The 21,190-nt window shown below is 42.0% G+C and overlaps 2 protein-coding genes and 1 pseudogene across 6 annotated transcripts in view; 1 reads left to right on the top strand and 2 right to left on the bottom strand.

Annotated features, from left to right (window-relative positions):
- The first annotated feature begins 345 nt into the window (after window positions 1-345).
- ZAR1 (zygote arrest 1) lies at window positions 346-4,878 on the top strand. The gene is made up of 4 exons (XM_042982743.1): window positions 346-1,314; window positions 2,923-3,015; window positions 3,305-3,379; window positions 4,630-4,878. The coding sequence occupies exons 1-4, from the start codon at window positions 346-348 to the stop codon at window positions 4,771-4,773; spliced, it is 1,281 nt and encodes a 426-aa protein (XP_042838677.1). The 3' UTR covers window positions 4,774-4,878.
- Window positions 4,879-7,956: 3,078 nt separating this feature from the next.
- Window positions 7,957-21,190, bottom strand: part of FRYL (FRY like transcription coactivator) — a 265,419-nt gene continuing 252,185 nt past the window's right edge. For 3 of the 5 annotated variants that reach the window (XM_042984561.1, XM_042984562.1, XM_042984564.1), the window contains 4 exons: window positions 15,012-15,080; window positions 11,541-11,651; window positions 10,271-10,461; window positions 7,957-9,946 (listed from right to left, as the gene is read on the bottom strand). In XM_042984561.1, the coding sequence (XP_042840495.1) occupies window positions 9,688-9,946; window positions 10,271-10,461; window positions 11,541-11,651; window positions 15,012-15,080 (630 nt within the window). In that variant the 3' untranslated portion in view covers window positions 7,957-9,687. Of the gene's footprint in view, window positions 9,947-10,270; window positions 10,462-11,540; window positions 11,652-12,382; window positions 12,401-15,011; window positions 15,081-21,190 lie in introns of all 5 variants that reach the window. The other 2 variants (XM_042984565.1, XM_042984563.1) reach the window with 1 other exon arrangement.
- LOC122238237 lies at window positions 20,767-20,879 on the bottom strand (annotated as a pseudogene).

The raw sequence follows: 21,190 nt of genomic DNA, 5'->3' as shown, positions 1-21,190 counted from the left end.
ACCTGGAACAATCAAGGTATGGGGACCACCTGGCGCAGCTAATCGGGGTGATTGCGCTCTCTTGGCCTCCTCCTCACCTCGGGCAAGCTCACTTACCAATCAGTTCTTGCATCGCAAAGAAAGCAACCTTTCCAGATCATCTCAGGGTGTTTGTGCCGGCCTCCAGGCGTGGTAAATTTCCACACAGCGAAGGTCAGGGACAGGCCACCTCGGCGCGGACCCGGGGACCCGAGCGGGCGGCGGGAAAGGTGCGGATGGCCGCGCAGCGCGGAGACAGGCGGTGGGGCCGGCGGCCGGCAGCCTATTTAGGGCAGGGCGTCTGCGGGAGCGGCCGGGGCTGCGCTTATGGCTGCCCCGGGGGACGAGGTGCTGGACGGCTACATGTACCCGGCGTGCGTTCCCTACTCGTACCCGTACCCCTACCCGCCCACCGCCAAGGGCAAGGGTGAGGCGGGCGGCTGGCGGCACCGGGGCGGGGGCTACGCTCCCGCGTCCTCCTCCTCGTCGTCCTCCTCTGCCGGGGCGGCCTTGCCGGCTTTCCCGGGCTGCGGGCAGCTGACGGCCGCCGAGTATTTCGACAGCTACCAGCGGGCGCAGCTCATGGCCCTCCTGTCTCAGGTGAGCCCGGACCTCGGCCCGCGGCCCCGCAGGGCCAGCAGCCGGGACGTGGCGGTGCAGGTGAACCCGCGCCGCGACGCCTCGGTGCAGTGCTCGCTGGGGCGGCGCACGCTGCTGCGCAGGGTCCGCGACTCCGGCCCCCCGGCCGGGCCCGGCACCGAGGGCGCGGCGGGCGCGGGCGGCTCGGGGTCCCCGCAGTCGGCGCGCCGGGGCCTCGAGCAGGGCAGCCCCCCGAGCGGCGCCCCTCGGACCGTGCGCTTCCCGCGCACCGTCGCCGTGTACTCGCCCGTGGCCTCCCGCCGCCTCACCACCTTCCTGGAAGGGGCCGACGGCGCGGCGGGGGAGCAGCGGCCCGGGGCGCCCGAGGGAGAGCGAAGGACCCCGCCTCCGAGGCCCCGAGGCCCCGAGGAGGGAGAGGGGTCGGCGAGGAAGGCGCCCCAAAGGTCGCAGTCCGAAGAGGAGGAGGAGGAGGAGGAGGAGGGGGACGACGACGCGGCCCAGGCCGCGGTGCGGAAGAGCTGGGAGCCGCCGGACGCCGGGCTGCAGCTGCGGGAGGCTCGGGGAGACGAGGCGGCCCCGCGGCGCGCGCCCAGGGGTCCGGAGCAGTCCCCGCCGGTGGGGCAGGCCCGGGACGCCGCGGGCCAGAGGTCGTCGCCGCGGAGCCCAGAGCAGGCCAAGGAGAGGCCGCGCTTCCAGGTGAGGCTCAGGCGGCTGGAGGGAACTGACTCGGGAGGGCCCCGGGGGTGTGGTCTCCTCCTGGATCCTGTCGCTGCCCTCGCCCGGTGGCTGCTCGCGCACGTGGAGGCGCCAGCTTTCTCAGGCGCACGCCAAGCCCGTGTGGCTCTTCGCAGCCGCTCCCAGCAGCAGGTGCCCCTCCAACAGCAGAATTCAGGGAGTGCGGCCTGATTGTTGTGGCTGGCGATTGTGGAACGTGGGCTCCGCAGGTTGGCGAGGGAGGCGCCCTGATAACACTCTTATTCTGAGCGTATTTACTGTATAAAACCCTGACTGTGGGCACGTGGTCCAGTGTGGATTTCGCGTTTGGACGATCTAGGAGGGGTACTCAGCAGATCAGAAGGAGAACTTGCTGGCAGGGAGAACCGATTCCCAAGAATCCTACTCTATCTCAATGCAATATGGCAAAAGCCGTAACGGTCATTTCCTGGGGTCCTGCCTGGTCAGCGCTCCCCTGATTCTTGCCTGAATCTTCCAAGCTTCCACCGGGGGCTAGAGCTATGAATGGTCTCCCTTGGGATTTTTTTCTTGCTCCTAGAAAGCACCCTTATTCAGAAACTCAACACTGCTAAAGCGTTTGGGCCTTCGGCCGTTGTGTATTGCAGCCTGAGTGCAGCAGGTTTGGAGGGCCAGCTGAACCCTAAAGAGCTGGCGTGTGCTGAGGGCAGTGGTAACCCTGCGAAGTGGAAAGGCAGGGGTAGGAAGAGGCCTGGGGTCGGCCCAGGGCTGTTGGGGGCAGGGGAAGAGAGGAGGAGTGAGTCGAGCTCTACAGAAGCCATGTGTAATGTAAACCACGTGTGATCTTCAGTCGTACCTGTCCTGGGCCTGCGTTTGCTCACCTATGAAATTGTGGTAGAATTGGCAGGAATTTCAGAGCGCACTTCAAGGTCTGACTCCAAGCACTTGTTCATAATTTGTTTCTCACCCGGAGGGAAGAGGAGAAGCTTAAGAATAAGGCAGTACTACTTTAGTTCATGTTAAATATGAATTCTGGCTTATCCACAATAGATTCCTAGCACTGTTTGGAAATTGAACTGGCAGCACAGAGAATGGACTTCTGAGTGAACATCTTTAAAGTATCTTAGGACACAGAATCTTCTTCCTTTTCTTCAGCTTTACCACTTTCACATGTGTGTGTTCTAAAATTAGACTATCCTACAGAGCATCTGTAGGTTTAGAGATTTAAAGAATTTAAAGATTTTAAAGAATTTAAATTTAAAGAATTTAAAGATTTAAAGAATCTCCAGGTTTAGAGAAGCCTAGATGTTTGGCTTTTCCCTTGCTTGTCAGAGGGAAAATACCTACTTAGCAACTTGCCAGTCGGTTTGCTTTATGAACCAAGCTAATCTGGAATACATTTTTAGGCTCATGCTTGCTTCTGTGCTTGATTAAGCTATTAGCTCCCCCAATTACTACATCGGAGAGACCAATTCAAACCTTGAGCCTGCTTTCCTCCGTGATCTGGAATGCGGTTGCCAATTTTGAATAGCAAACCGATCCTTCGCAGCTTCTGAAATGAAGGCTAATTTGGATATCCTGTGGGTTAAACTCTGCTGTCTTTTTGCTCAGTTCTTAGAGCAGAAGTATGGCTACTATCACTGCAAGGATTGCAACATCCGATGGGAAAGTGCCTATGTGTGGTGTGTGCAGGGCACCAACAAGGTAAGAAACACCAAGGAATTGGCAGCTTTTTTTTTTTTAAGTTTGAGACAGAGCATGAGCAGGGGTGGGGCAGAGAGAGAGGGAGACCACGAATCCCAGGCAGGCTCCGTGCTGTCAGCACAGAGCCCAACACAGGGCCTGAACCCACAAAACAGGGAGGTCATGACCCGAGCCGAAAGCGAGTCAGACGCTTAACCGATGGAGGCACCCAGGTGCCCCTGAACTGGCAGCTTTTTGACATTGAGTGTCGAGAGGGTTTTGCTTTAAGTGTTTTCCTCTCTCAACACAGGTTTACTTCAAGCAGTTCTGCAGAACTTGTCAGAAGTCTTATAACCCTTACCGAGTGGAGGATATCACGTGTCAAGTAAATTGAATGTTCACATTTTGTGTCTGAACCGGGTAGTTGGTAGAGGGTTTGGGTGTAGTTTCTTGAAGGTATTTCTTTGAAGAGGCTAGGTTCCCAGTGACCTAGGTTTTGACTGCTTTTCGGTGGAGATTATGGAAATAATACTCAACTGGGAAATGGGGTCTTGGGGTCTTGTTTCCTTCCGGTCATGTTAATCTCCTTAGAGCCTATTGCCTCACCTGCAACATGGAAGAAGGTCTGCCTTACCTGGTACTCAGTCTAACATGAGAAAGCAGATCAAAAATCGAATACGTCTCTACTGACGTGAGGTGGTGAAAGTTGTCTGTTTAGCCCAAATGCTTTTTATGAAGCACATACCCAAGTTAGGGTATTTAGTAGAAGCATGGGTTTCAAAGTTTGTCTTGCCTGAGTGCTGGCAAAGGGAGGATGACTTCTGTTCAAGTAAATCTAAGCTGCCCAGCTTTCTGGGGCTAACTAGTAACATTGGTTTACTATTAACTGTAAGCTGCACTGTGCTAAGGGGCTTAGATAATCTAAGAGGTGGCTGAACTTGCCTGTTAGCACACAGCTAGTGGAGCCTGATGTGTCTGTACACAGCCTAATCTGTGCACTCCAATCAGGTTGGATGTTGGAAGCCTCACACGCCACGGTGGGGGGAGAGAGCCCAAGTGTGGGAAAATGGTGTCAACCCCCTTCGATCGGGGCAGAGTAGGGTCAGGTTCTAAAGTGGGATGGATCCCTTAACCGCTCGCTCTCGCCTCCGTGGTTGCTGCACTGCTTTCAGTGTTGGGGTCAGACGCTTCGGGTCAGTTGCAGCAGGTGGAGGTGAGAGCAAGGTCCGCCCCCGCCCCTAGCCGCCCCCTCCCTCCCCCGGTGCCAGGCTTGACCCACAGCTTGCTCCTGATCCCTGGCCTCACACCTTAGCTTTCCTTGTCCGACTCCTCTCCCATGCTTGCTTCTTCTCCACCCTTCAAGTGCAGGAAGAGCTTTCCTTTTAGATAACTGTATTTCAAAAAGTTCACATGTCCAACCTGAATCCTATGCAACATGAGACCACGACCACCTGGTTAAACACCCTCTATTCTTTATCCTCCCCTTGCTGGAAGGGGTGCAGACAGAACAAGATTAGCACAGGGCCTTGCTTAGAGCGTGTTCAGTAAGTGTTTGGACTAGAAAAATAACTTTGAAGTTTGAGGAAGTGACCATGGGTTTATCTTCTGTATGTGCTTCTCACTTTGGTTTTTCAGAGTTGTAAACAGACTAGATGCTCCTGCCCTGTAAAACTCCGCCACGTTGACCCTAAAAGGCCCCACCGTCAAGATTTGTGTGGGAGATGCAAGGGCAAACGCCTATCCTGTGACAGCACTTTCAGCTTCAAATACATCATTTAGATGAATGTAAACGAATGGGCCAACTTGAACGTGAGCTAGTGAAGCAGACACGTTAGCTTTTTTTCCGTGCTCCTTCCTTATGCCTCTCCTTCTCAAAATACTTCATGAAAGGCTGTATTTTTGACAGAGCCTTCAAATAAAAGTATTGCAAAACAATTGATAAATCGCAGAAGATCTTTTTTTTTAAGTTGAAAGCTGCTCATGCTAACAGTCTGGGTCTGTCACTTTGTTAGAGGGCTTCACAGCTGTCAGGTTTCCTGCTTATGTGTGTCTGTGGGGCTGAAGCTTATAAGCAAGATGCTGATTGAATGAACAGCCATGTCACCATTAAAGTCATTTTTCTGGGTGAGGTGGAGTTAGAGTGAGGCCTTAATGTATGAGGAGAGTTAGGGTTCTGACTCTGGGTTGCCCCCCGAGCGGCTGGCTAGCTGTGGGTGGCATCTAGTGGGGAGGGAGGCTGTGAACCACATGGACTGGTGGATCACAATTTCACATAGGGTACAGGTGGGGACCGGAACGGGGTGGCCATGGGCAGCTTCTTTAAGACTTCAGGTGGTAACTTAAAAATAAGCCTATTAAGTGTACTTGAAGATTTCAAGTTAACCGACTACTTAGGCTAGGTCCTTGTCCTGTAGTTTGTATAACTGCAAACTAACATAGGAATTCGTATCCTAGCTGCACCTGCCAGCTTTCTACAGGACCCCCAAGAAAATACTAAGGCCCTGCTCCCAGAGCTCTCCTGCTTGGGGATGGCAGTTTGTCTAGAGCCCTCAGGGACTTGTAATGAAATCAGCTGAGGGTTGTTGGTTTAATAGTTATGGGAACCACATAACTGGAACCAGTTACTAATTATGCCTCTCTTCGACTTTTTTTTTTTCCTTGAAGTTGAGAGAGAGGGGGACAGAGGATCTGAAGCGGGCTCTGTGCTGACAGCAGCAAGCCCGATGTGGGGCTTGAACTCACAAACTGTAAGCTCATGACCTGAGCCGAAAGCACATGCTTAACCAACTGTGCCACCCAGATGCCCCTTCCTTCCAATTTTCTTATCGTCCCGTTTAAGTTAACCCTTATGACCTTAGCTATGTCTGTTAAGATCTTGGATGCTTGGGTGTAGACAAATGTGAGGAATAAGGAACCTAAATGGAGTTTGGGGTCTCTTGAACCCTTAGAGCAATGGGAAGTCCCCTCAGAATTCATATGGACTTAGGAAGGTGCTTGTGAAAACAGAGTCCAAGGCCCCTATCCCTACTGAATCACTATCTGGGACTGACGTATTTTAACAAGCACCCTGGGGATTGCTTATGGAATTGAAGTATGGAACTACCACCTGGGTCAGGCTTGTACTTTGCAAAAACACGGATGTGGCCTCTGCCCTTATGGAGCTTCCAGTGTAGTGGATAGATGGCCATTATTTTCTGCATTGAAAAAAAGGAACATGGAGTTCCTGCCACCTAATAGGAAAGAGCTACTTGGTCAATTGATAGAGGCCTGTGATAGAGGATCATATTTAGGGAGGTCAGGGGAAGACTTGCCTGAAAAATGACTCTTGGGCTGACCTAAGTTTGGGTGAGTTGAATTAGTTGAAGAGGGGAAGGAGAAACTTTCCAGACCAAGGTAGCATGTGCAAAGGCCCAGTGGCAGTGAAAACCAGAAGGAAGCCGAAGTGGTAGAATGCTGTGGAGGACAAGGATGAGCATGATGGCAAGTGACAGTATGCCCAGACTGGGGGGATTTTTTAGGCCTTGCTCAGGAGGACTGGTCTTTGTCCTCAGAATTCACTAGAAGGTTTTAAAGCCATTAAAGCTTTTTAACAGGTCTGTTAAAAAGAAATAATCACTCTAGCTGTACAGTGGATGAATGACAGCTCTAGGTGTGGGGGAGGGCGATGTTCTAACACCCGTTCCTACTGGTTTGGTTGAGGGTAGGGACAGGGAAACTTATTCGTGCAAGTGCACTCAGTAAACACTTGTGGAATGAGTGAGGGGACAATAGAAATACACCTGCAAGTGAGTCCTAAGGCTATTAATATGGGTAGTTACGTCAAGTAGCTTATCGTTATTTTTCCGAACAGAGCAACTAACGTATTTTACAGTTGAGAGGACAGCAAGGATCATAGTAGGTTTTACTTAGATTTAGCTGGCATTGAACAATGCTGCACAGACATCTTTTTTATAAAAGTTGTGGTGATGATGTTCTAGCAACTAGAAAGTGCTATCAAACTGTGTACAAAGGAAATTTATAAAATGTGTGTATATATGTATATACACACACACACTTTTTTTTTTTTTTTAGTAAGAGATTGAGAGACTAGAAGGAAATAGCCCAGAATACTGTTTTCTCTGGGTGTCAGTGTTTCTCATTTTCCCCGTATTTCATACATTTGCTAAGGGGACAGTGGGTTCTTTTGAAAAAAAATCTGTATAAATGCCATCAAGTACAATGATAATTATGTTGATTCTAATATCCTGTTTCTTTTCACGTGGGTTCTAACGGCACGGTGGATGAGCACTTCTCCTGGATCCAAACGAGGAAGGCTCACTGTGGCTTTGGTGAGTCTGTTCCAAGAGAATGAATGTTTATTTCCTAAATTTATGGTAGACTGTGGTTTGTACAGTACCCTCTAGATCACTAAAAGTAGAAAATATTTTCTAAATTGTTTAAAAAAAAAAAAAAAAAAAGGCGTTTGCTTTCTGTTCTAGAAGCCGAATGAAGAAACTGCCAGATCAGCTTAAGGGGCAAAAGAAAAAGGTTGTACAAGCACAAAGGGCTTGATCAGAACTGCATAAGGTAATTAATAAATTAAGCACTTGATACATTTTTGTTAAATGCAAAGGGACCATCCTGATGACTTTATATTTACATCTTGCTTTCTGTAGGTATATTCATCATATTACTTTATTAATAGATTTAGCTACATACGCATGAAAAGGAAATTCCAACTGTTCAGGGTTTGGTTTGGGTAATAGTCAACCTCATTTGTTCTCAACTTCGTTCTCCCCCTTTTAGGGAAAGTTATCTTAAGAACAAGGATCATATTTGCAAAGTCCCTAAATGATGCACACTGTAATCACTGACCTTTAAAATACAACACAAACCAACAGCTACAATGCTTTTTATTTTAACAAAAAGGATATAAGAGGGTGATGGTAAGATAGGATGTAAAGTGGGGGGGGGGGGTCTCTGGATGCCATCCCTCTCTTCCTGCCCCACACCCAAAAGTTATTAAATAATTTAAAGGACACCATTTACAGTACCAGAACACCATCAAAATAATTGTTTTTTTTTTTTTTTTATCAGGGTCAAAAAATACAGTGATTACGAATGTGCCGTGACCAGTTATGGAATTTTACAGGTAACATAACTATAGTCAGCAGTCCAACGGCGTGCACAGTGCCTTCAATTAATGCACTTGAGCATAATTACATTTCTGGCAGGGTCCACACCCCCAAGAAAAGGCAAAGCTAAGCATTTCATTTCTACATTCTAAACTCTGCAGTCACAGAGCCCAGTTTAAAAGAAAGTCACAGTGGATAAGAGATGCCTATAAAAAATACAAGGTGTTCCTTTCAAATCAGAGGAGTTGTGGGACTACATTCATTTCTTTTACAAAATGCTATTTAAAAAAGGACAGAGAATCCAGTTCGTGTTATGCTACAGACTTAGACAGTGAGTAAGTATATTGCATGTTTTGGTAGTCAGTCTTCAGGCTTCCTTTCATTTTCCCCCATAGCCCCAGGTTCCTTTTGGGTGAGACACGCGAGTCCTGAATGAACATATAAAACTGGGTTTGCATCTCTCTTCTTGAATTCTGCAGACTTCAGAGCCCGCAAGTCTTGTATTCTACCATCAGTGACCACGCTCTTTTCTTTAGCTTTGTACACCTATTCTTGTATAACAGTGCATTGCACAAACGTACAATACTGGTTTTAATCTATACAGTTTCTATAATAATTATGGAGTAAAATAAGTTAACTTTCCTAATGAGAATAGCTGACGGGCAGCATACATCTTTATTTTACATTTTAAAGTCTCTGCAGGCATCTACTTTGGTTAGTTATCAACAATCGTAATGTAAGCACTGGTCAGAGAGCTGAGCAGCATTCCAATAACATTAACAGATATATTATTTCTTTTCGAAATACCGGGAAAGCCCAGTTTTAAAATATTATTAAAATGTTCTAACATTTACACACTATGAAGAGTTAGATCTAATAAAATAAAATTTCTTCAAAAATAATCTTGCAGTGCTCTTTTAGGCATGCTGACACGTTATCACCAAACATCCATACCTTGAAAATAGGACTGTCACATATTCACACATCCCAGCTCACGCACACACAATCCCTTGTACAGACTAAAAAACAAAACACCCACACCCTCATCCCACGTGTTGAAAAAAAGTCAATGGTTTTTGCAAAGAAGTCTCTCCGTGTCTGTCTATCCGACTAAAGGTTCTTCACGTAGATAATGAAGCATCGACTGTGGAGCATCCACACAGCCCTGCAGGTTTTCAGCTAAAATGAACGAGCCTGGGTTTTAGCCTCACGTCACCTGCTTTCCAACGTCTCAGTATTAGAGGCCATTATTGCAAACAGTCCTAGAATTCTCTTCTTTCTCCAGAAAGTCATGTATTTGTATGCATCACTCTTAGCCCTTTTCTTTTCACCTAGGTTAAGTAATTAAAAACTCCTTCTTCATACGGTTATTGTAGGAGGTATTGGCAGCCATTAGATTTCTTTTTTTTTTTTTCTTCCTTAGATCTTTGACTCTGATACCGGTTTGACATCAGCTACGCCGTGGTCGTGGATGCCGCCAGGAAGGGTTGTCCGTGAACTGCAAGGGTTCGTAAAAGGTGCTCATTAATATTCTGCATCATCTTCAGTTTAGTGTCTTCCCTAAACGCCTGGAAGCTTCTCAGAATCCAGTGCTCACCAAAGTTCCGACTGGGTTGGCCTGTGCTAAGAGCTGGTATGATTGCACCATGCGTAGGGACTCCCTTATTTCTAGATTCAGCTCCATCAGTTTGTGGTTGGCCTCTGACATGTCCAGGTCAGAGCCTATGACCGCGAAGCTCCCCGTCTGGCCCAGCGTCTGGTGATGGAAGTAGATGTGCAACAGCGTCTGCACAGGGTCATCCTCACAACTGCCAAAGATATCGTTCGGCCAGAGAGATCTGAAATACACAATATTTTTAAGTCCTGAGACTCCATCAAGCAATGGTTAATATTAACCACGTTTTAAATTAATACCTAGAACAGAATCTCCTTGTGAATCACTGAGGATCTGTTTGCAGGTTTGGGCAAACGTATTACCGAAAACCTCTAGAGAGTGAACAAAGTCTAAAAGTGGCGTCATTTCAGTGAGAACTGTGGACAAAGCTGTCGTGCTTTTACAAAGACGCGCTACGGACGCAGCAAATTGAAAACCCGACCCAATCGCTGTAAGATGCCAGTGCGGGTTTAGAGGCACCACACCTTGAAATCCCTTCACGCTTTACCTGAAGGCTTTGACTTGTGCCACAGCTGAAATAAACTCCTTATTTCTCAGAGTTTCAATTAAAGAATGAATGGCAGTTTCTATGGTAGTTTGTGCAGCTTTGGAAATGTCAATTTCTTCATTTTCTGAAGCAGACTCTGCTTCTTTGAGGATATTTTCCAGTTGGGCAAGTTCCTCAGACATGTTGATGACCTAGAACAAATGAATATGCCTTAAAACGATCTATTTGTGTATTCAGTAACAAGAAGAGCATTTACTTGGCTCTGAAGATACATCTGATGGTAGCAGCAGCTTCTCTTAAAGATCTGCAAATGGTAAACTTAGTGGTTAAAGGCACTTAATGTTTCAAGTTCTCTATTTTCAGCCACCAAATTGTAGTCTTTAAATATTCTTGATAAGTAACAGGTTATAGGGGCGCGTGGCTGGCTTAGCCAGTGGAGCATGTGACTCTTGATCTCAGGGTCCTGAGTTTGAGCCCCACTCTGGGCACAGAGATGACTTAAAGAAACAAACAGGTTATAATAAATGTTTATGATAGTTGTAATAAAACAGGCTGTAACCAATTTTTTTGTTTGTTTGTTTTTTGTTTTCTTCTAGTGTTTGTATTGGTTTTAACATGGGATTTATATCTTGGAGAGTAAAAATTCACTGCCGGGGGAGGGACGGGAGGGGGTCATGAATTCTCTTGACAGCAAAGTCTTTATATTTTAAAAGGTTATTTACCTTTGAAATATATTATATATGTATTTTATATAAAGCAGCATATATTTTTTAATTTAACCATTTAACAAAAGTTAAAGCATTTCTGTTTCAGTACCAGTGTGGACAAGGGGGGAAAAAGACTAAAGTCACCACCTTTGAGCCTATTCATTACGTGACTCCCAACATTCAAAGTGTTTTTGACATGTTCATTCTTATGTGTGCCACCAGAACTACAAAAATATATGTACAAGATGTTTGGGGCAGGGAGGGGTTTCATAATTTAACTTATGACTTCATTGAGTTGAAGTGCTTTATTTGACTTTTGGTTACAGATGATCTGTTGTGGCTGCTGTGACCTTTAAGGTCTTGAACCTTGCAAGGCCACTGGCTACCTGCTGTCTTATTTACTGATAGGTTCCGAAACAGCACATCATTTGCTTTTAAAAAGACAATTGTGGAAAAAAGGTTTCACTGTAAGTGACTGTTGACATAAGCTCTTTTACAAAGAATATATGTATTATGTTTTCATATTCTAGAATCAGTTATTCCTACTACAATCGAATATTTACCTCTGCTTCATTTTTTATCGTGTTTACTTGGTTGATCAATTTACAGTAGGCTTGGAACAGAAGCAGCAACTGAAAATGTAGTTTGTACAGCCTTCGACAGAGCTCCAGGCCCTAGGAGTAAATAACACTGTGTTAAATTCAGATACCGTTTTCCATGAGGTTTGATTAGACAGTGTATTTCCAATAAAAATATATAAGTAATTATGTTAAAATTATCTTGGCGTTTATTTCTCTGCAGTAAGCAAGTTAATACAGTGTGAAGGTGATGAAAGATGCTTTGAAGACTGGGATTAAAATATAAATTGTTGGTTACATAATTCACTTAGCATGAAGCACATTTTCACATTAGACAAAAAATTTTTCAGCAGGCAATCTATAAAATGCTTTAAATAAAATTCATAATGAAAAAAATGTACAAATGCATATACTTTTGCCCCATTGAGATGTTCATCTCACAGCATTTATCAACAAATGCTTGATAAAGCAAAGTAACAGTGGATTTCCTCTTACCTAAAAATGAATCCATTTTTCTAAAAACAAAACCCCAAACCTTGTAATCTCATTGAAATGAGACCATGAAATTAACATACGCACTTTGATGTTCAAAATGAAAAGATGTTAGTTTATAGATGTACAAACAGGCGACTGCGAGTTGTACATATTAATGATGGAACCTTCATCTTCATAGGACCGACGCTGCATGGATTAGGGCTACGGCAGAACTGAAGCACACACACTACTCTTAGAGTAATCCAGGACAAAACACTGCTAGGTCACAAATGGCAAATGAAAATCAGTTTGTCTGACACGGATAAGTCTATAAATTAAGACAAATCACTTACTGCTAGAATTTCCATTTGCTAAGCAAGAAGGAGATCGGGTCACAAAAAATACAAAGGAAGAAAAAGACCAAGAATTAGTGTAAGAAATCATTTTAACTAGGGTCACAGATGTCCCAGGCAAACTGAAGAACATTTAATTGCACCCAAAAGAAAAATTTGCTATTTCCAGAACAAAACTTTTTATACGCTTACGGTAACAAGTGTTACAGGGTGTTTTTAACTCTTTGCCAAATAACTAAATTACATTTAGGCTATAATTTATTTCTCGTGTGAAAACTACAGGAGAAAATTGAACTGATGTGATCTTGGGAAAACTTGTGAAAGAAACCAAACGTCATAAAATTTCCATTAGTAAAGTGGAAAATTTCTGACTAGAAAATAAATGCATTACTGTTTTCAGAAAAGAATCGGCCTATATTCTTATAAATACCTATGAGAATATCATCTTTGGTGTGGGTCATTCTAGGCTTCCTACCCTTACTAATTAGGTCCTATGTTGCCATGATTGGTGCTGAGTCAGAATGTAAGCTATCAACAGCGGATGTGGGTTTTAAATTGTATTCCCAAATGCAATTTAGCGAGCTTCAGAAGTTTGACCCAGCTGGGTTTGAGTCAGATGATGTATATAAAATACATAGTGAAACATCAAGTTTATGGACTATTTAAAAATTACTACAATCAAATATCTATAGCAATTTGGACCTAGCCTCGTTAATAGAGAAGGATGATTTCTAAAATAGCAATTGCCATAACATAAATATTGCTTCTAAGAGTCCCTTTTGAAGCGTGCTTTTCTAAATAGTGTCCTCTGAAGGACTGTTTATATAACATTTATTCCTATCAATTTAGAAGGGATTTGCTAAGCAAAGGTGAACTTTAGCTTCCTACTGCTTATCATAAATCACGTGGATAGTCATTCAGTGAACACCAGTGGAACATAATCCAATGTCAAACACATTAGCATATCTGAGTTTGAGGTTCTCCTTTACACAGTTTTATATGGAAAGTAACAACTATTTGAGTGGCAAATACTTTTTCTCATTTCTATCAGCATAAAAAACGGAACTGGCTCTCTATGCATACACCCATAGCATCTACTTGGGGATGTAATGGAAAAGAAATCATGATAAAGTTTATGATCCCCACAGTTGTAGGAGATAACACAAATGTAATTAATTCTATAGTTCTCAATTACCAGAAATTACTCTAAATATGCCAGCTTTCCAGATTGAGAATTACTGATTTTTAAGTATATTGAAATTTGCAGGTGCATTCTTTTTTCATTTATTTTAAAATAAATATTTATTATGCAAAAGACTATTCTGGTACACAGGAACAGATACTAGTAATGTGTAAAAAGTGTCCCCAGTCTCAAGGAGCTAAATATAAAAGGAGAAATAAGATATAAGTGAAAGTCTTAAATGTACAGTTTTTACTTAGTAGAAAGCCTTGAGCTAGAACTCAAACTCTTGGAGATGGAACTTCTTTTCTTCAAGGCAGAGGGATGTAAGAAATCATTTAGTCTAATCACCTAATTCATATAGGAAAAAAGGAGTTTATCTTTCTTGCTCAAGCCATGTCGTTAAACAGTGGCAAAGACAGAACCAAAGGCTCCAATTCTAGTTTAGGGGTTAATTCCTTATTTTCCCTTGTTTCTTTCCTTACATGGGTGATTGATTAGACAGTCTCCTTGTGAACACAGTGCAGGATTCGGAGTCAGCCTGCCTAGACTGGAATCTTAATTCTAACTCTTTTCTTACTGATTTTAGATAAATTTTCTTCTTTGAGCCTCGGTTTCCTCTTCTGCAAAATGGGGATAATGAGAGCATGTACAAGACACTTGGAAGGACAGAGATAATGAATGTGAAACTCATTTATTGAGAGTATACGATTATCTTCTCAATGTTTCAGTTTTTTAAAAACTTCCAATTTTTATAATAGTACAGTAACTTTTACAGTGACTAGAAATCTCTAACAGCATAACCAGTGTTGAAAAAGACTGGAGCTCTGACATCAATGTAGAGGTCATTAACTTATTTTTGAGGTCGTTAAATTAAATTGATGAATGCAACCCATATTCCCCACTTAGAATAATTTGTAGGCTTAATTTATCCTCATTTAATGTACTGTTACATATATGTATGCACTTTCCTCTAAGAAAATGTTACTTTTATTTTCACTGACTTTTACACTGTAAAAAAAAAGTTATAATTTACCCAATCAGAATTTCACCTTTAGAAAGGCTAATAGAAATGTATACAACATGACTCCTTAGGTTTGCTTTGCTGACCAGACAATTGATCTGCAGAATACTAATGCAAAAGAAACATTTTTTTCAAGAGGCAGATGTAAGTACAATCTAACTTGGACTGTCCAGATACCCATCAAGCTTATCTGCTGAATGTTATTAAGCTTCAGTCACAAGCTGGTCGTTCATTTTTATTAAAGTGAATTTTTCATTACTAAGCCAATATTTCGGTGAAACCTACCTTTGACAAAGATCGTTCTGATAACAAAAATGAAGAGTGTTATCAATTTTATTTCTAGGATTATCAAATAGGGACCTTCGAACATACGCATTATTTCACCTGACATAGAAATACAGCAAAACCGAGAAGAAGAGTCTTACCTGTGCATCTGTGTTTATCCTATACACGTCTTCTCTGGCACCAAATGTCCTCTTACAGTTGTCTAACCACTAAAGAAATAAGTAACCGTAAATTTTAACAAGGCACAATGTACTGTACAAGGCACGATGACACTGGTAATACAACAGCCTGTGCATATAAAATAACTTTAAAAGTTAACTTGGAATTCTGGGATTGGTTATAGACATAGCCTTCAACCTCCACTGAGCCTAATTATTTATATGCAACAAACCGGAAGCAGGCTGATAGTGTAAATACGGCTAGATGCACACACTGTGATGGTTTATTCACAGAAACACAATAAACAGTCTGCTCTTCTAGGGACCTCCGGTGCTCCATTTCAGTACAGAGTATTCTTCATTTTGCAGATTTTATTGGAAATCTTCACAACCTATACCTGACCTTTGTCTAATGGAAGATGGGGAAATTGAAAGATGTGCTTCGCCTTTGGAAGCACAATTTAATAAAGCCAACTCAGAATTAACCAGGTCTGTTTGCTTATCAGAAGTGTAATTCTCAGAAGACTAGTGTCAGTTTTAATTAGTGAAACAGAAACCGAAACCCGTTTTCAATCTTGTTTTTCCTTTTCCTTTTCCTTCCTTTTGGACCGTAATGAATGACAAACATGTTATCTCCCAAGAATATTGACTACAGAAGCCAAATGTGGTTTTTCCTTATCCAGGGGCTATTTCCTAAAATTGGGTATTTACTTAAGGGATCTTTTCTTTGGTCAAATAAAAATAAAATAATAGCATTATAGTTTAGTGGGAAAAAAATGTTGGAGTCATGGAATGTCCAAGCTCAAGTGAAAGCTAAGAGCCTTCAAGTTAAGCTACTAGGTTTTGACAGTTTGATATTGTCAATACCCATTATTTTCACTTCCTTGTTCTTTATGTGTGTGACAGATTGAGCATAAAACTAATATATATAAGAAATCACTAGGACTTTGAGAAAAACTACTAGCTACATTAAGTATTCTCTTTGAAAATATCTCAGTACTAGGCATTTAAAACGTTCAACTGTAGCTTAACATTCTACATGCAAAGAATGAAAATTAGACATCTCAGTGATTTCAAAACAACTCTGTGACCTTATGTTGCTTTTATCCCAGTCCCTCAGACTGCACAGGCCCTTAGGCTTTTTGCTTCACAGCATCTCTGAAGAAAACATGTGAAGCTGTCCTAGTGAGATACAGCTGCTGGCATCCATTGTCAAAAGGTATCCAGCAGATTTCTTTCTATCAGCAAAATTCAGCTGCAGTCTCTTGTAGAATGTGTACATTAGTCTTCATACAAAATATTAAAATGTTTATACACCTAATCATGCTCGCTAACCCAGTCCAATTTGTCCAAGTATCCTAATAAATAGAAATAAATTAGAAAAAATTAGAAATAAATAAATTAGAAAAAATAGTTTCAATTGAATGTTTACTGGCTTATTCTTATTAGACATACATTTTTCTATTCTATGCCTAATGGTACAGCATTTTAGGAGCCTTATTCAACATGTTTTTTTTTTTTTTTTTTTTTTACTCTGTTAAAAGACAAGCCCCAAGCCGATAGTTTTGTGGCTGCACACTGGCCTGAACAATAGAGATCCACATGTTTCCAGCCAGTGTAGACAAGACACAGGAGTTTGTGTATAAAATGTCCTCCAGTTTACATCCAATCAGTCTTCCGGTCGTAACTGTTTCTTTACTCAGGGCTCAAATGAAGGTTAAAATTGAACTGGAGAGGTTCTGCTCCTGGGCATGATGGGGGAGCCTGTATAAGGTCAGTCCTCCATGGACAACTACAGAAGCAGAATACCCTCCACCAGGGGTGAGGGCGTTAGACAAAGCACGGAAAGGGAGCCTGCAAAGATGCCTGTGTTTAATCCAGAGGACTTGCTTATTCAAAGCTTTGCTTGTTCCTAAGGCAGAGAGGCTGAACAGAAAGTGGTGCCCCAGGGTGTCTGGCCCACAGTGTCACCGAGCTGGGCAAAGAGGGTTAACAAAGGTAGGGAGGTATCAAGGTCCAGGATGCTGGAGGAAAGGGGGCAGCAGAGAAGAGAGCTGACGGTCTGTGTGCAGCTTCCCTTGGTACCACGTTTAGCACATGCAGCAGGAGGAGAGGCTAGCAAACCACCAAGCCGTCTGGGAGGCTAAAGATGTAAGCAGATTTCTGGTCTTCTGGCGTTGAAAAAGACTGTTCATTTCCTGCCAAGATGGTCCTGATGAATACCCTTGACTTTCACCAGTGACGATCAAGAGACTCCAGGAATAATGGGAAGAATGTGTTTATATATATATATGTGTATGTGTATATATATATATATATATATATATGTGTGTGTGTGTGTGTGTGTGTGTGTTAATATATATATGTGTTATATATATGTGTGTTAATATAATATATTGTTATATATATGTGTTAATATAATATATATACATGTTATATATATGTGTTAATATATATATTATATAATATATATATTATATATTATATAATATATATATTATAATAGTAAAAACTTTTAGGGGGGGAAAACTGAGTAACAAAAAATACTTGCTTGATAGAAGACAAGAAGGACGACAAGAAAAAAAAGGTAACAAAGAATAGACGGGACAAGAAATGGTGAGATGGTTTCTCTGAAGGCATCACATTTCTCCTGTATACAAATACTTGATTCAGCAAATTCATTGAAAAGAAGATTCTTTGCCCGCTACAATGCAATAGCACCTTTGCTGTAAATTATATATTAATATATAATTATAATAATATTTTATATATATATATCTGTTATCGGATTCTCTATATTCCATTGGCATATTTGTTTATTCTTATGCCAATGATACACTCTTTTGAAATTTTTAATAAGTCTTACTGGCTGGAAGTTTAACTCTATTTAGGCTTTGTTGTTGTTGTTCTTCATGGACAAGGTTTTTAAGACTATTTCTGTGCAGGCCAGAGAGTAAAGATTTTAGGTGCTGCAAATCATTTATTCTCTGTTGCAACTATTTTAACTATGTTGTAGTGCAAAAATAGCCATAGACAATATGTAAACAAATACGATGCCTATGTCCCCAAAAAACTTATAAAAACAGTGGGCTAGTTATGACCTATATAGTTTGCAGATCTGTGTTCAAGAAGGTGGTTTGCCTTATAATTAGCTGTTTGTACTTTCATATAAATTGTAGAGTTAGCCTGTCAATTTCCATTGGTAGACAGTTTGAGATTTTGAATGAGGGTTGCATTAAATCTACAGATTTTGGGGGAAAATGACATCTTTACCCATTTGAGTCTTCTGATTCATGAACATGGTATAGTCGTTCATTTATTGAGGTGGCCTTTAATTTCTTTCAGGAACATTTGAAGTCTTCTGGGTGGAGATATAGCGTATCTTTGACTAGATTCACTTGTAGGCGTTTGGTGTTTTCCTATTGTAGATGGTAAATGTCGCTATATTGCCAACCTCTCTAAAGCTTAATGGCTTAAAACAACAAGACACATCTGTGTTGGCTGGGAGTTCCTTCTGGTCTTGCCTTGGGTCCCTCATCAGTCCACAGTCATCTGATGGCTTGACAGAGCCTGGAAGTTCTAAGCTGGCCTCACTTAAATACCCGGCCTGCTAGCTGTCAGCTGGGATGCTTCCATTCTCTTCCACATGGCCTCTCATCCTCCAGGAGGCTAAGGGTCAAATTAGTTTTCCAGAGTTTATCCAAATGTACATGATGGCAAATGCAGAAGCTGCAAGAGGCCTGAATGCTAGTCTCAGAAACTGCACAGCTTCGTTGCTGAATTTGATTGGTCAGAAAAAGAGAAGGACATCTCAGACTTCAGAAGTGGGGAAACAGACCTCATCTCTTGATGGAAGGAACAGCAAAGCCATGTTGGAAAGGGGCACGGATGCAGAAAGGCATGATTTTCTGCAGCGTCTAGGGAAGGCAAAGGTTTTGGAAGACACAAATGACTTAGAAATCTTCAGAAAAGGTTTCTGAAGACACAAAATGATTTAGACGGAATGACCAAAAATTTAAAAGTTGGAAGTAACAAGTGGTGGCAAAGATAGGAAGCAACAGTAACTCTTGTACACACTTCTTCATGGATTACAAACTGAAACACTATCTTGTAGAAAACTGGATGGGTAGAAGTTGCTAAAGTTGAACGTGTGTATGCCCCATGACCCAGCAATTCTACTCCTAGATACTCAACAGACAGTGGACCTAAGTACACAAAAGACAGGTACAAGAACACACATGGCAGTGTTACAGTACCCCACCCTTCTCTGTGGCTTCAGTTATCCAAAGTCAAGGGCTGTCCAGAAGCAGACTATCCTCCTCTGAACTGTTGTCAGAAGGTCAACAGTAGCCTACCGCTACGTCATAATGCCTGCGTCTTTCATCTCTCCGTCTCATCAGGAAGGCATTTTATCATTTCACATCACAACAGTGAGGGTGAGTATAGTACAAGAAGATATTTTGAGAGAAAAAGGGACCACATTCACACAGCTTCTATTACAGTCTATTGTTATAATCGTTCTATTTTATAATTATTATATATAATTATATATTTAATTATAATATATATTAATTATAAATTATATAAATATATATTATATATAAACCATATAAATATATAAATTATATTAATATAAATATATTTAATTTAATAATTCATATTATATATTTATACAAATATATAACTTTCTATAAATGTAATACATATTATATATATAATATATAATTATTATAATCGTTCTATTTTATAATCTTTTACTGTGCCTACTTTATAAATTAAATTTCATCATGTATGGGAGAAAACATAGTATACATAGGGTTCCAGTACTATCTATGGTTCCAGGCATTCAGTGGGGGTCTTAGAATGTATCCCCTGTGGATAAGGGGCAGACTACTATATTTGTAAGATGACCAGATCTTGCCCGATACTGCCCTGATGTTGAAAAGTCTTTCCTCTTTACCAATCTGCAATTCTTTCAGTCCAAATGTAAGATTCCTTCCTCCCTTATAAGGGGAGAAAGCTCTTAATAGAAGTATTTTCCTATAGCATGTTCTTGCCCTGAAAGAATCCCCCAATCTAAAATTACCATCTCGTCAAGGCCTAAGGTCAGATCTCTATTCCATGAAGTTTTCCTAATAGCCCAAAGTGACCTCTCTTTGGAAGTCACAGTAAATGGCGTCTGGTCTGTTAGATGTGCACAATTCTGCAGAGTCTCTGTCATTGCCAATACTTTTATCTATAGCTATAAACTGACACTTTACTTCTGTTGCTAATTATTCATATACAGTATCTGTGCCTTATATTCTTACCTCGTATACTAAGGGAATAAGAGACAGGTTTTATACTTTTCCTAGGCCTTTACGTGGGATATTTTTTTTAATCAAAAAACTTTTTTTAAATTAGTTTCAGACCTAGAATTTGGTGATTCATCACTTACATACAGCAACTGGTGCTCATCACAGGAAGGGCTCTCAATACCATCACCCATTTAGCCCATCCCCCACCCACCTCCCTTCCAGCAGCCATCAGCGTGTTCTCTGCCATTAGAATCTTTTGTTGGTTTGCCTGTTTTGACCCCCTGTTCATTTCTTTGGTTTCTTAAATTCCACAGATGAATGAAATCATACAGTACTTGTCTTTCTCTGACTGACTTATTTCACTTAGCATAATACTCTCTAGCTCACGTCACTGCAGGTGGCAAGATTTCATCCTGTTTTTATGAGTGAATAATATTCCAAAAACGATGGAACGCTTCATGAATTTGCATGTCCTCCTGGCACAGGGGCCATGCTAATCCTGCGAATCTTCTCCGGATGGTTCCAATTCAGTATACAAGCTGCTGAAGCGAGTGCTACATGTAATGTTTAATACTAATTCATGGAAGATCCATCTATCCTAGGAAAAAAATGCCTACTGTATACCGTTTATGTGAAAAAAACTTTTCAAGTTTTTCTGCCCCTGCTAATTGAAAACATTTACTCTGAGGGAACAGAACTACTGCCATTCTGCAGGGCCAGATTGGAGCTGAAGAAACACTTCCCTGCAAGTAGTATCTAGAATCGACTACATGCTTATTCTTCCCTTTGCCTGCCCACGTCCACAGCGCTGGAAAAAAGGTCCCAGCTTTGTCACTGGTTACAGATTTCTTACATCACGGTACC

This window comes from Panthera tigris, chromosome B1, assembly GCF_018350195.1.
Source record: "Panthera tigris isolate Pti1 chromosome B1, P.tigris_Pti1_mat1.1, whole genome shotgun sequence".
NCBI classification, from domain to species: domain Eukaryota; kingdom Metazoa; phylum Chordata; class Mammalia; order Carnivora; family Felidae; genus Panthera; species Panthera tigris.
This window is presented reverse-complemented; position numbering and strand designations above follow the sequence as displayed.

What these genes read in the sequence shown, in the direction of transcription:
- ZAR1 (XM_042982743.1), top strand. Translation starts at nt 346, where the DNA reads ATGGCTGCCCCGGGGGACGAGGTGCTGGACGGCTACATGTACCCGGCG. An exon ending in AGGAGAGGCCGCGCTTCCAG is followed by an intron (nt 1,315 to 2,922) that starts GTGAGGCTCAGG and finishes CTTTTTGCTCAG; the next exon opens with TTCTTAGAGCAGAAGTATGG. An exon ending in GTGTGCAGGGCACCAACAAG is followed by an intron (nt 3,016 to 3,304) that starts GTAAGAAACACC and finishes CTCTCAACACAG; the next exon opens with GTTTACTTCAAGCAGTTCTG.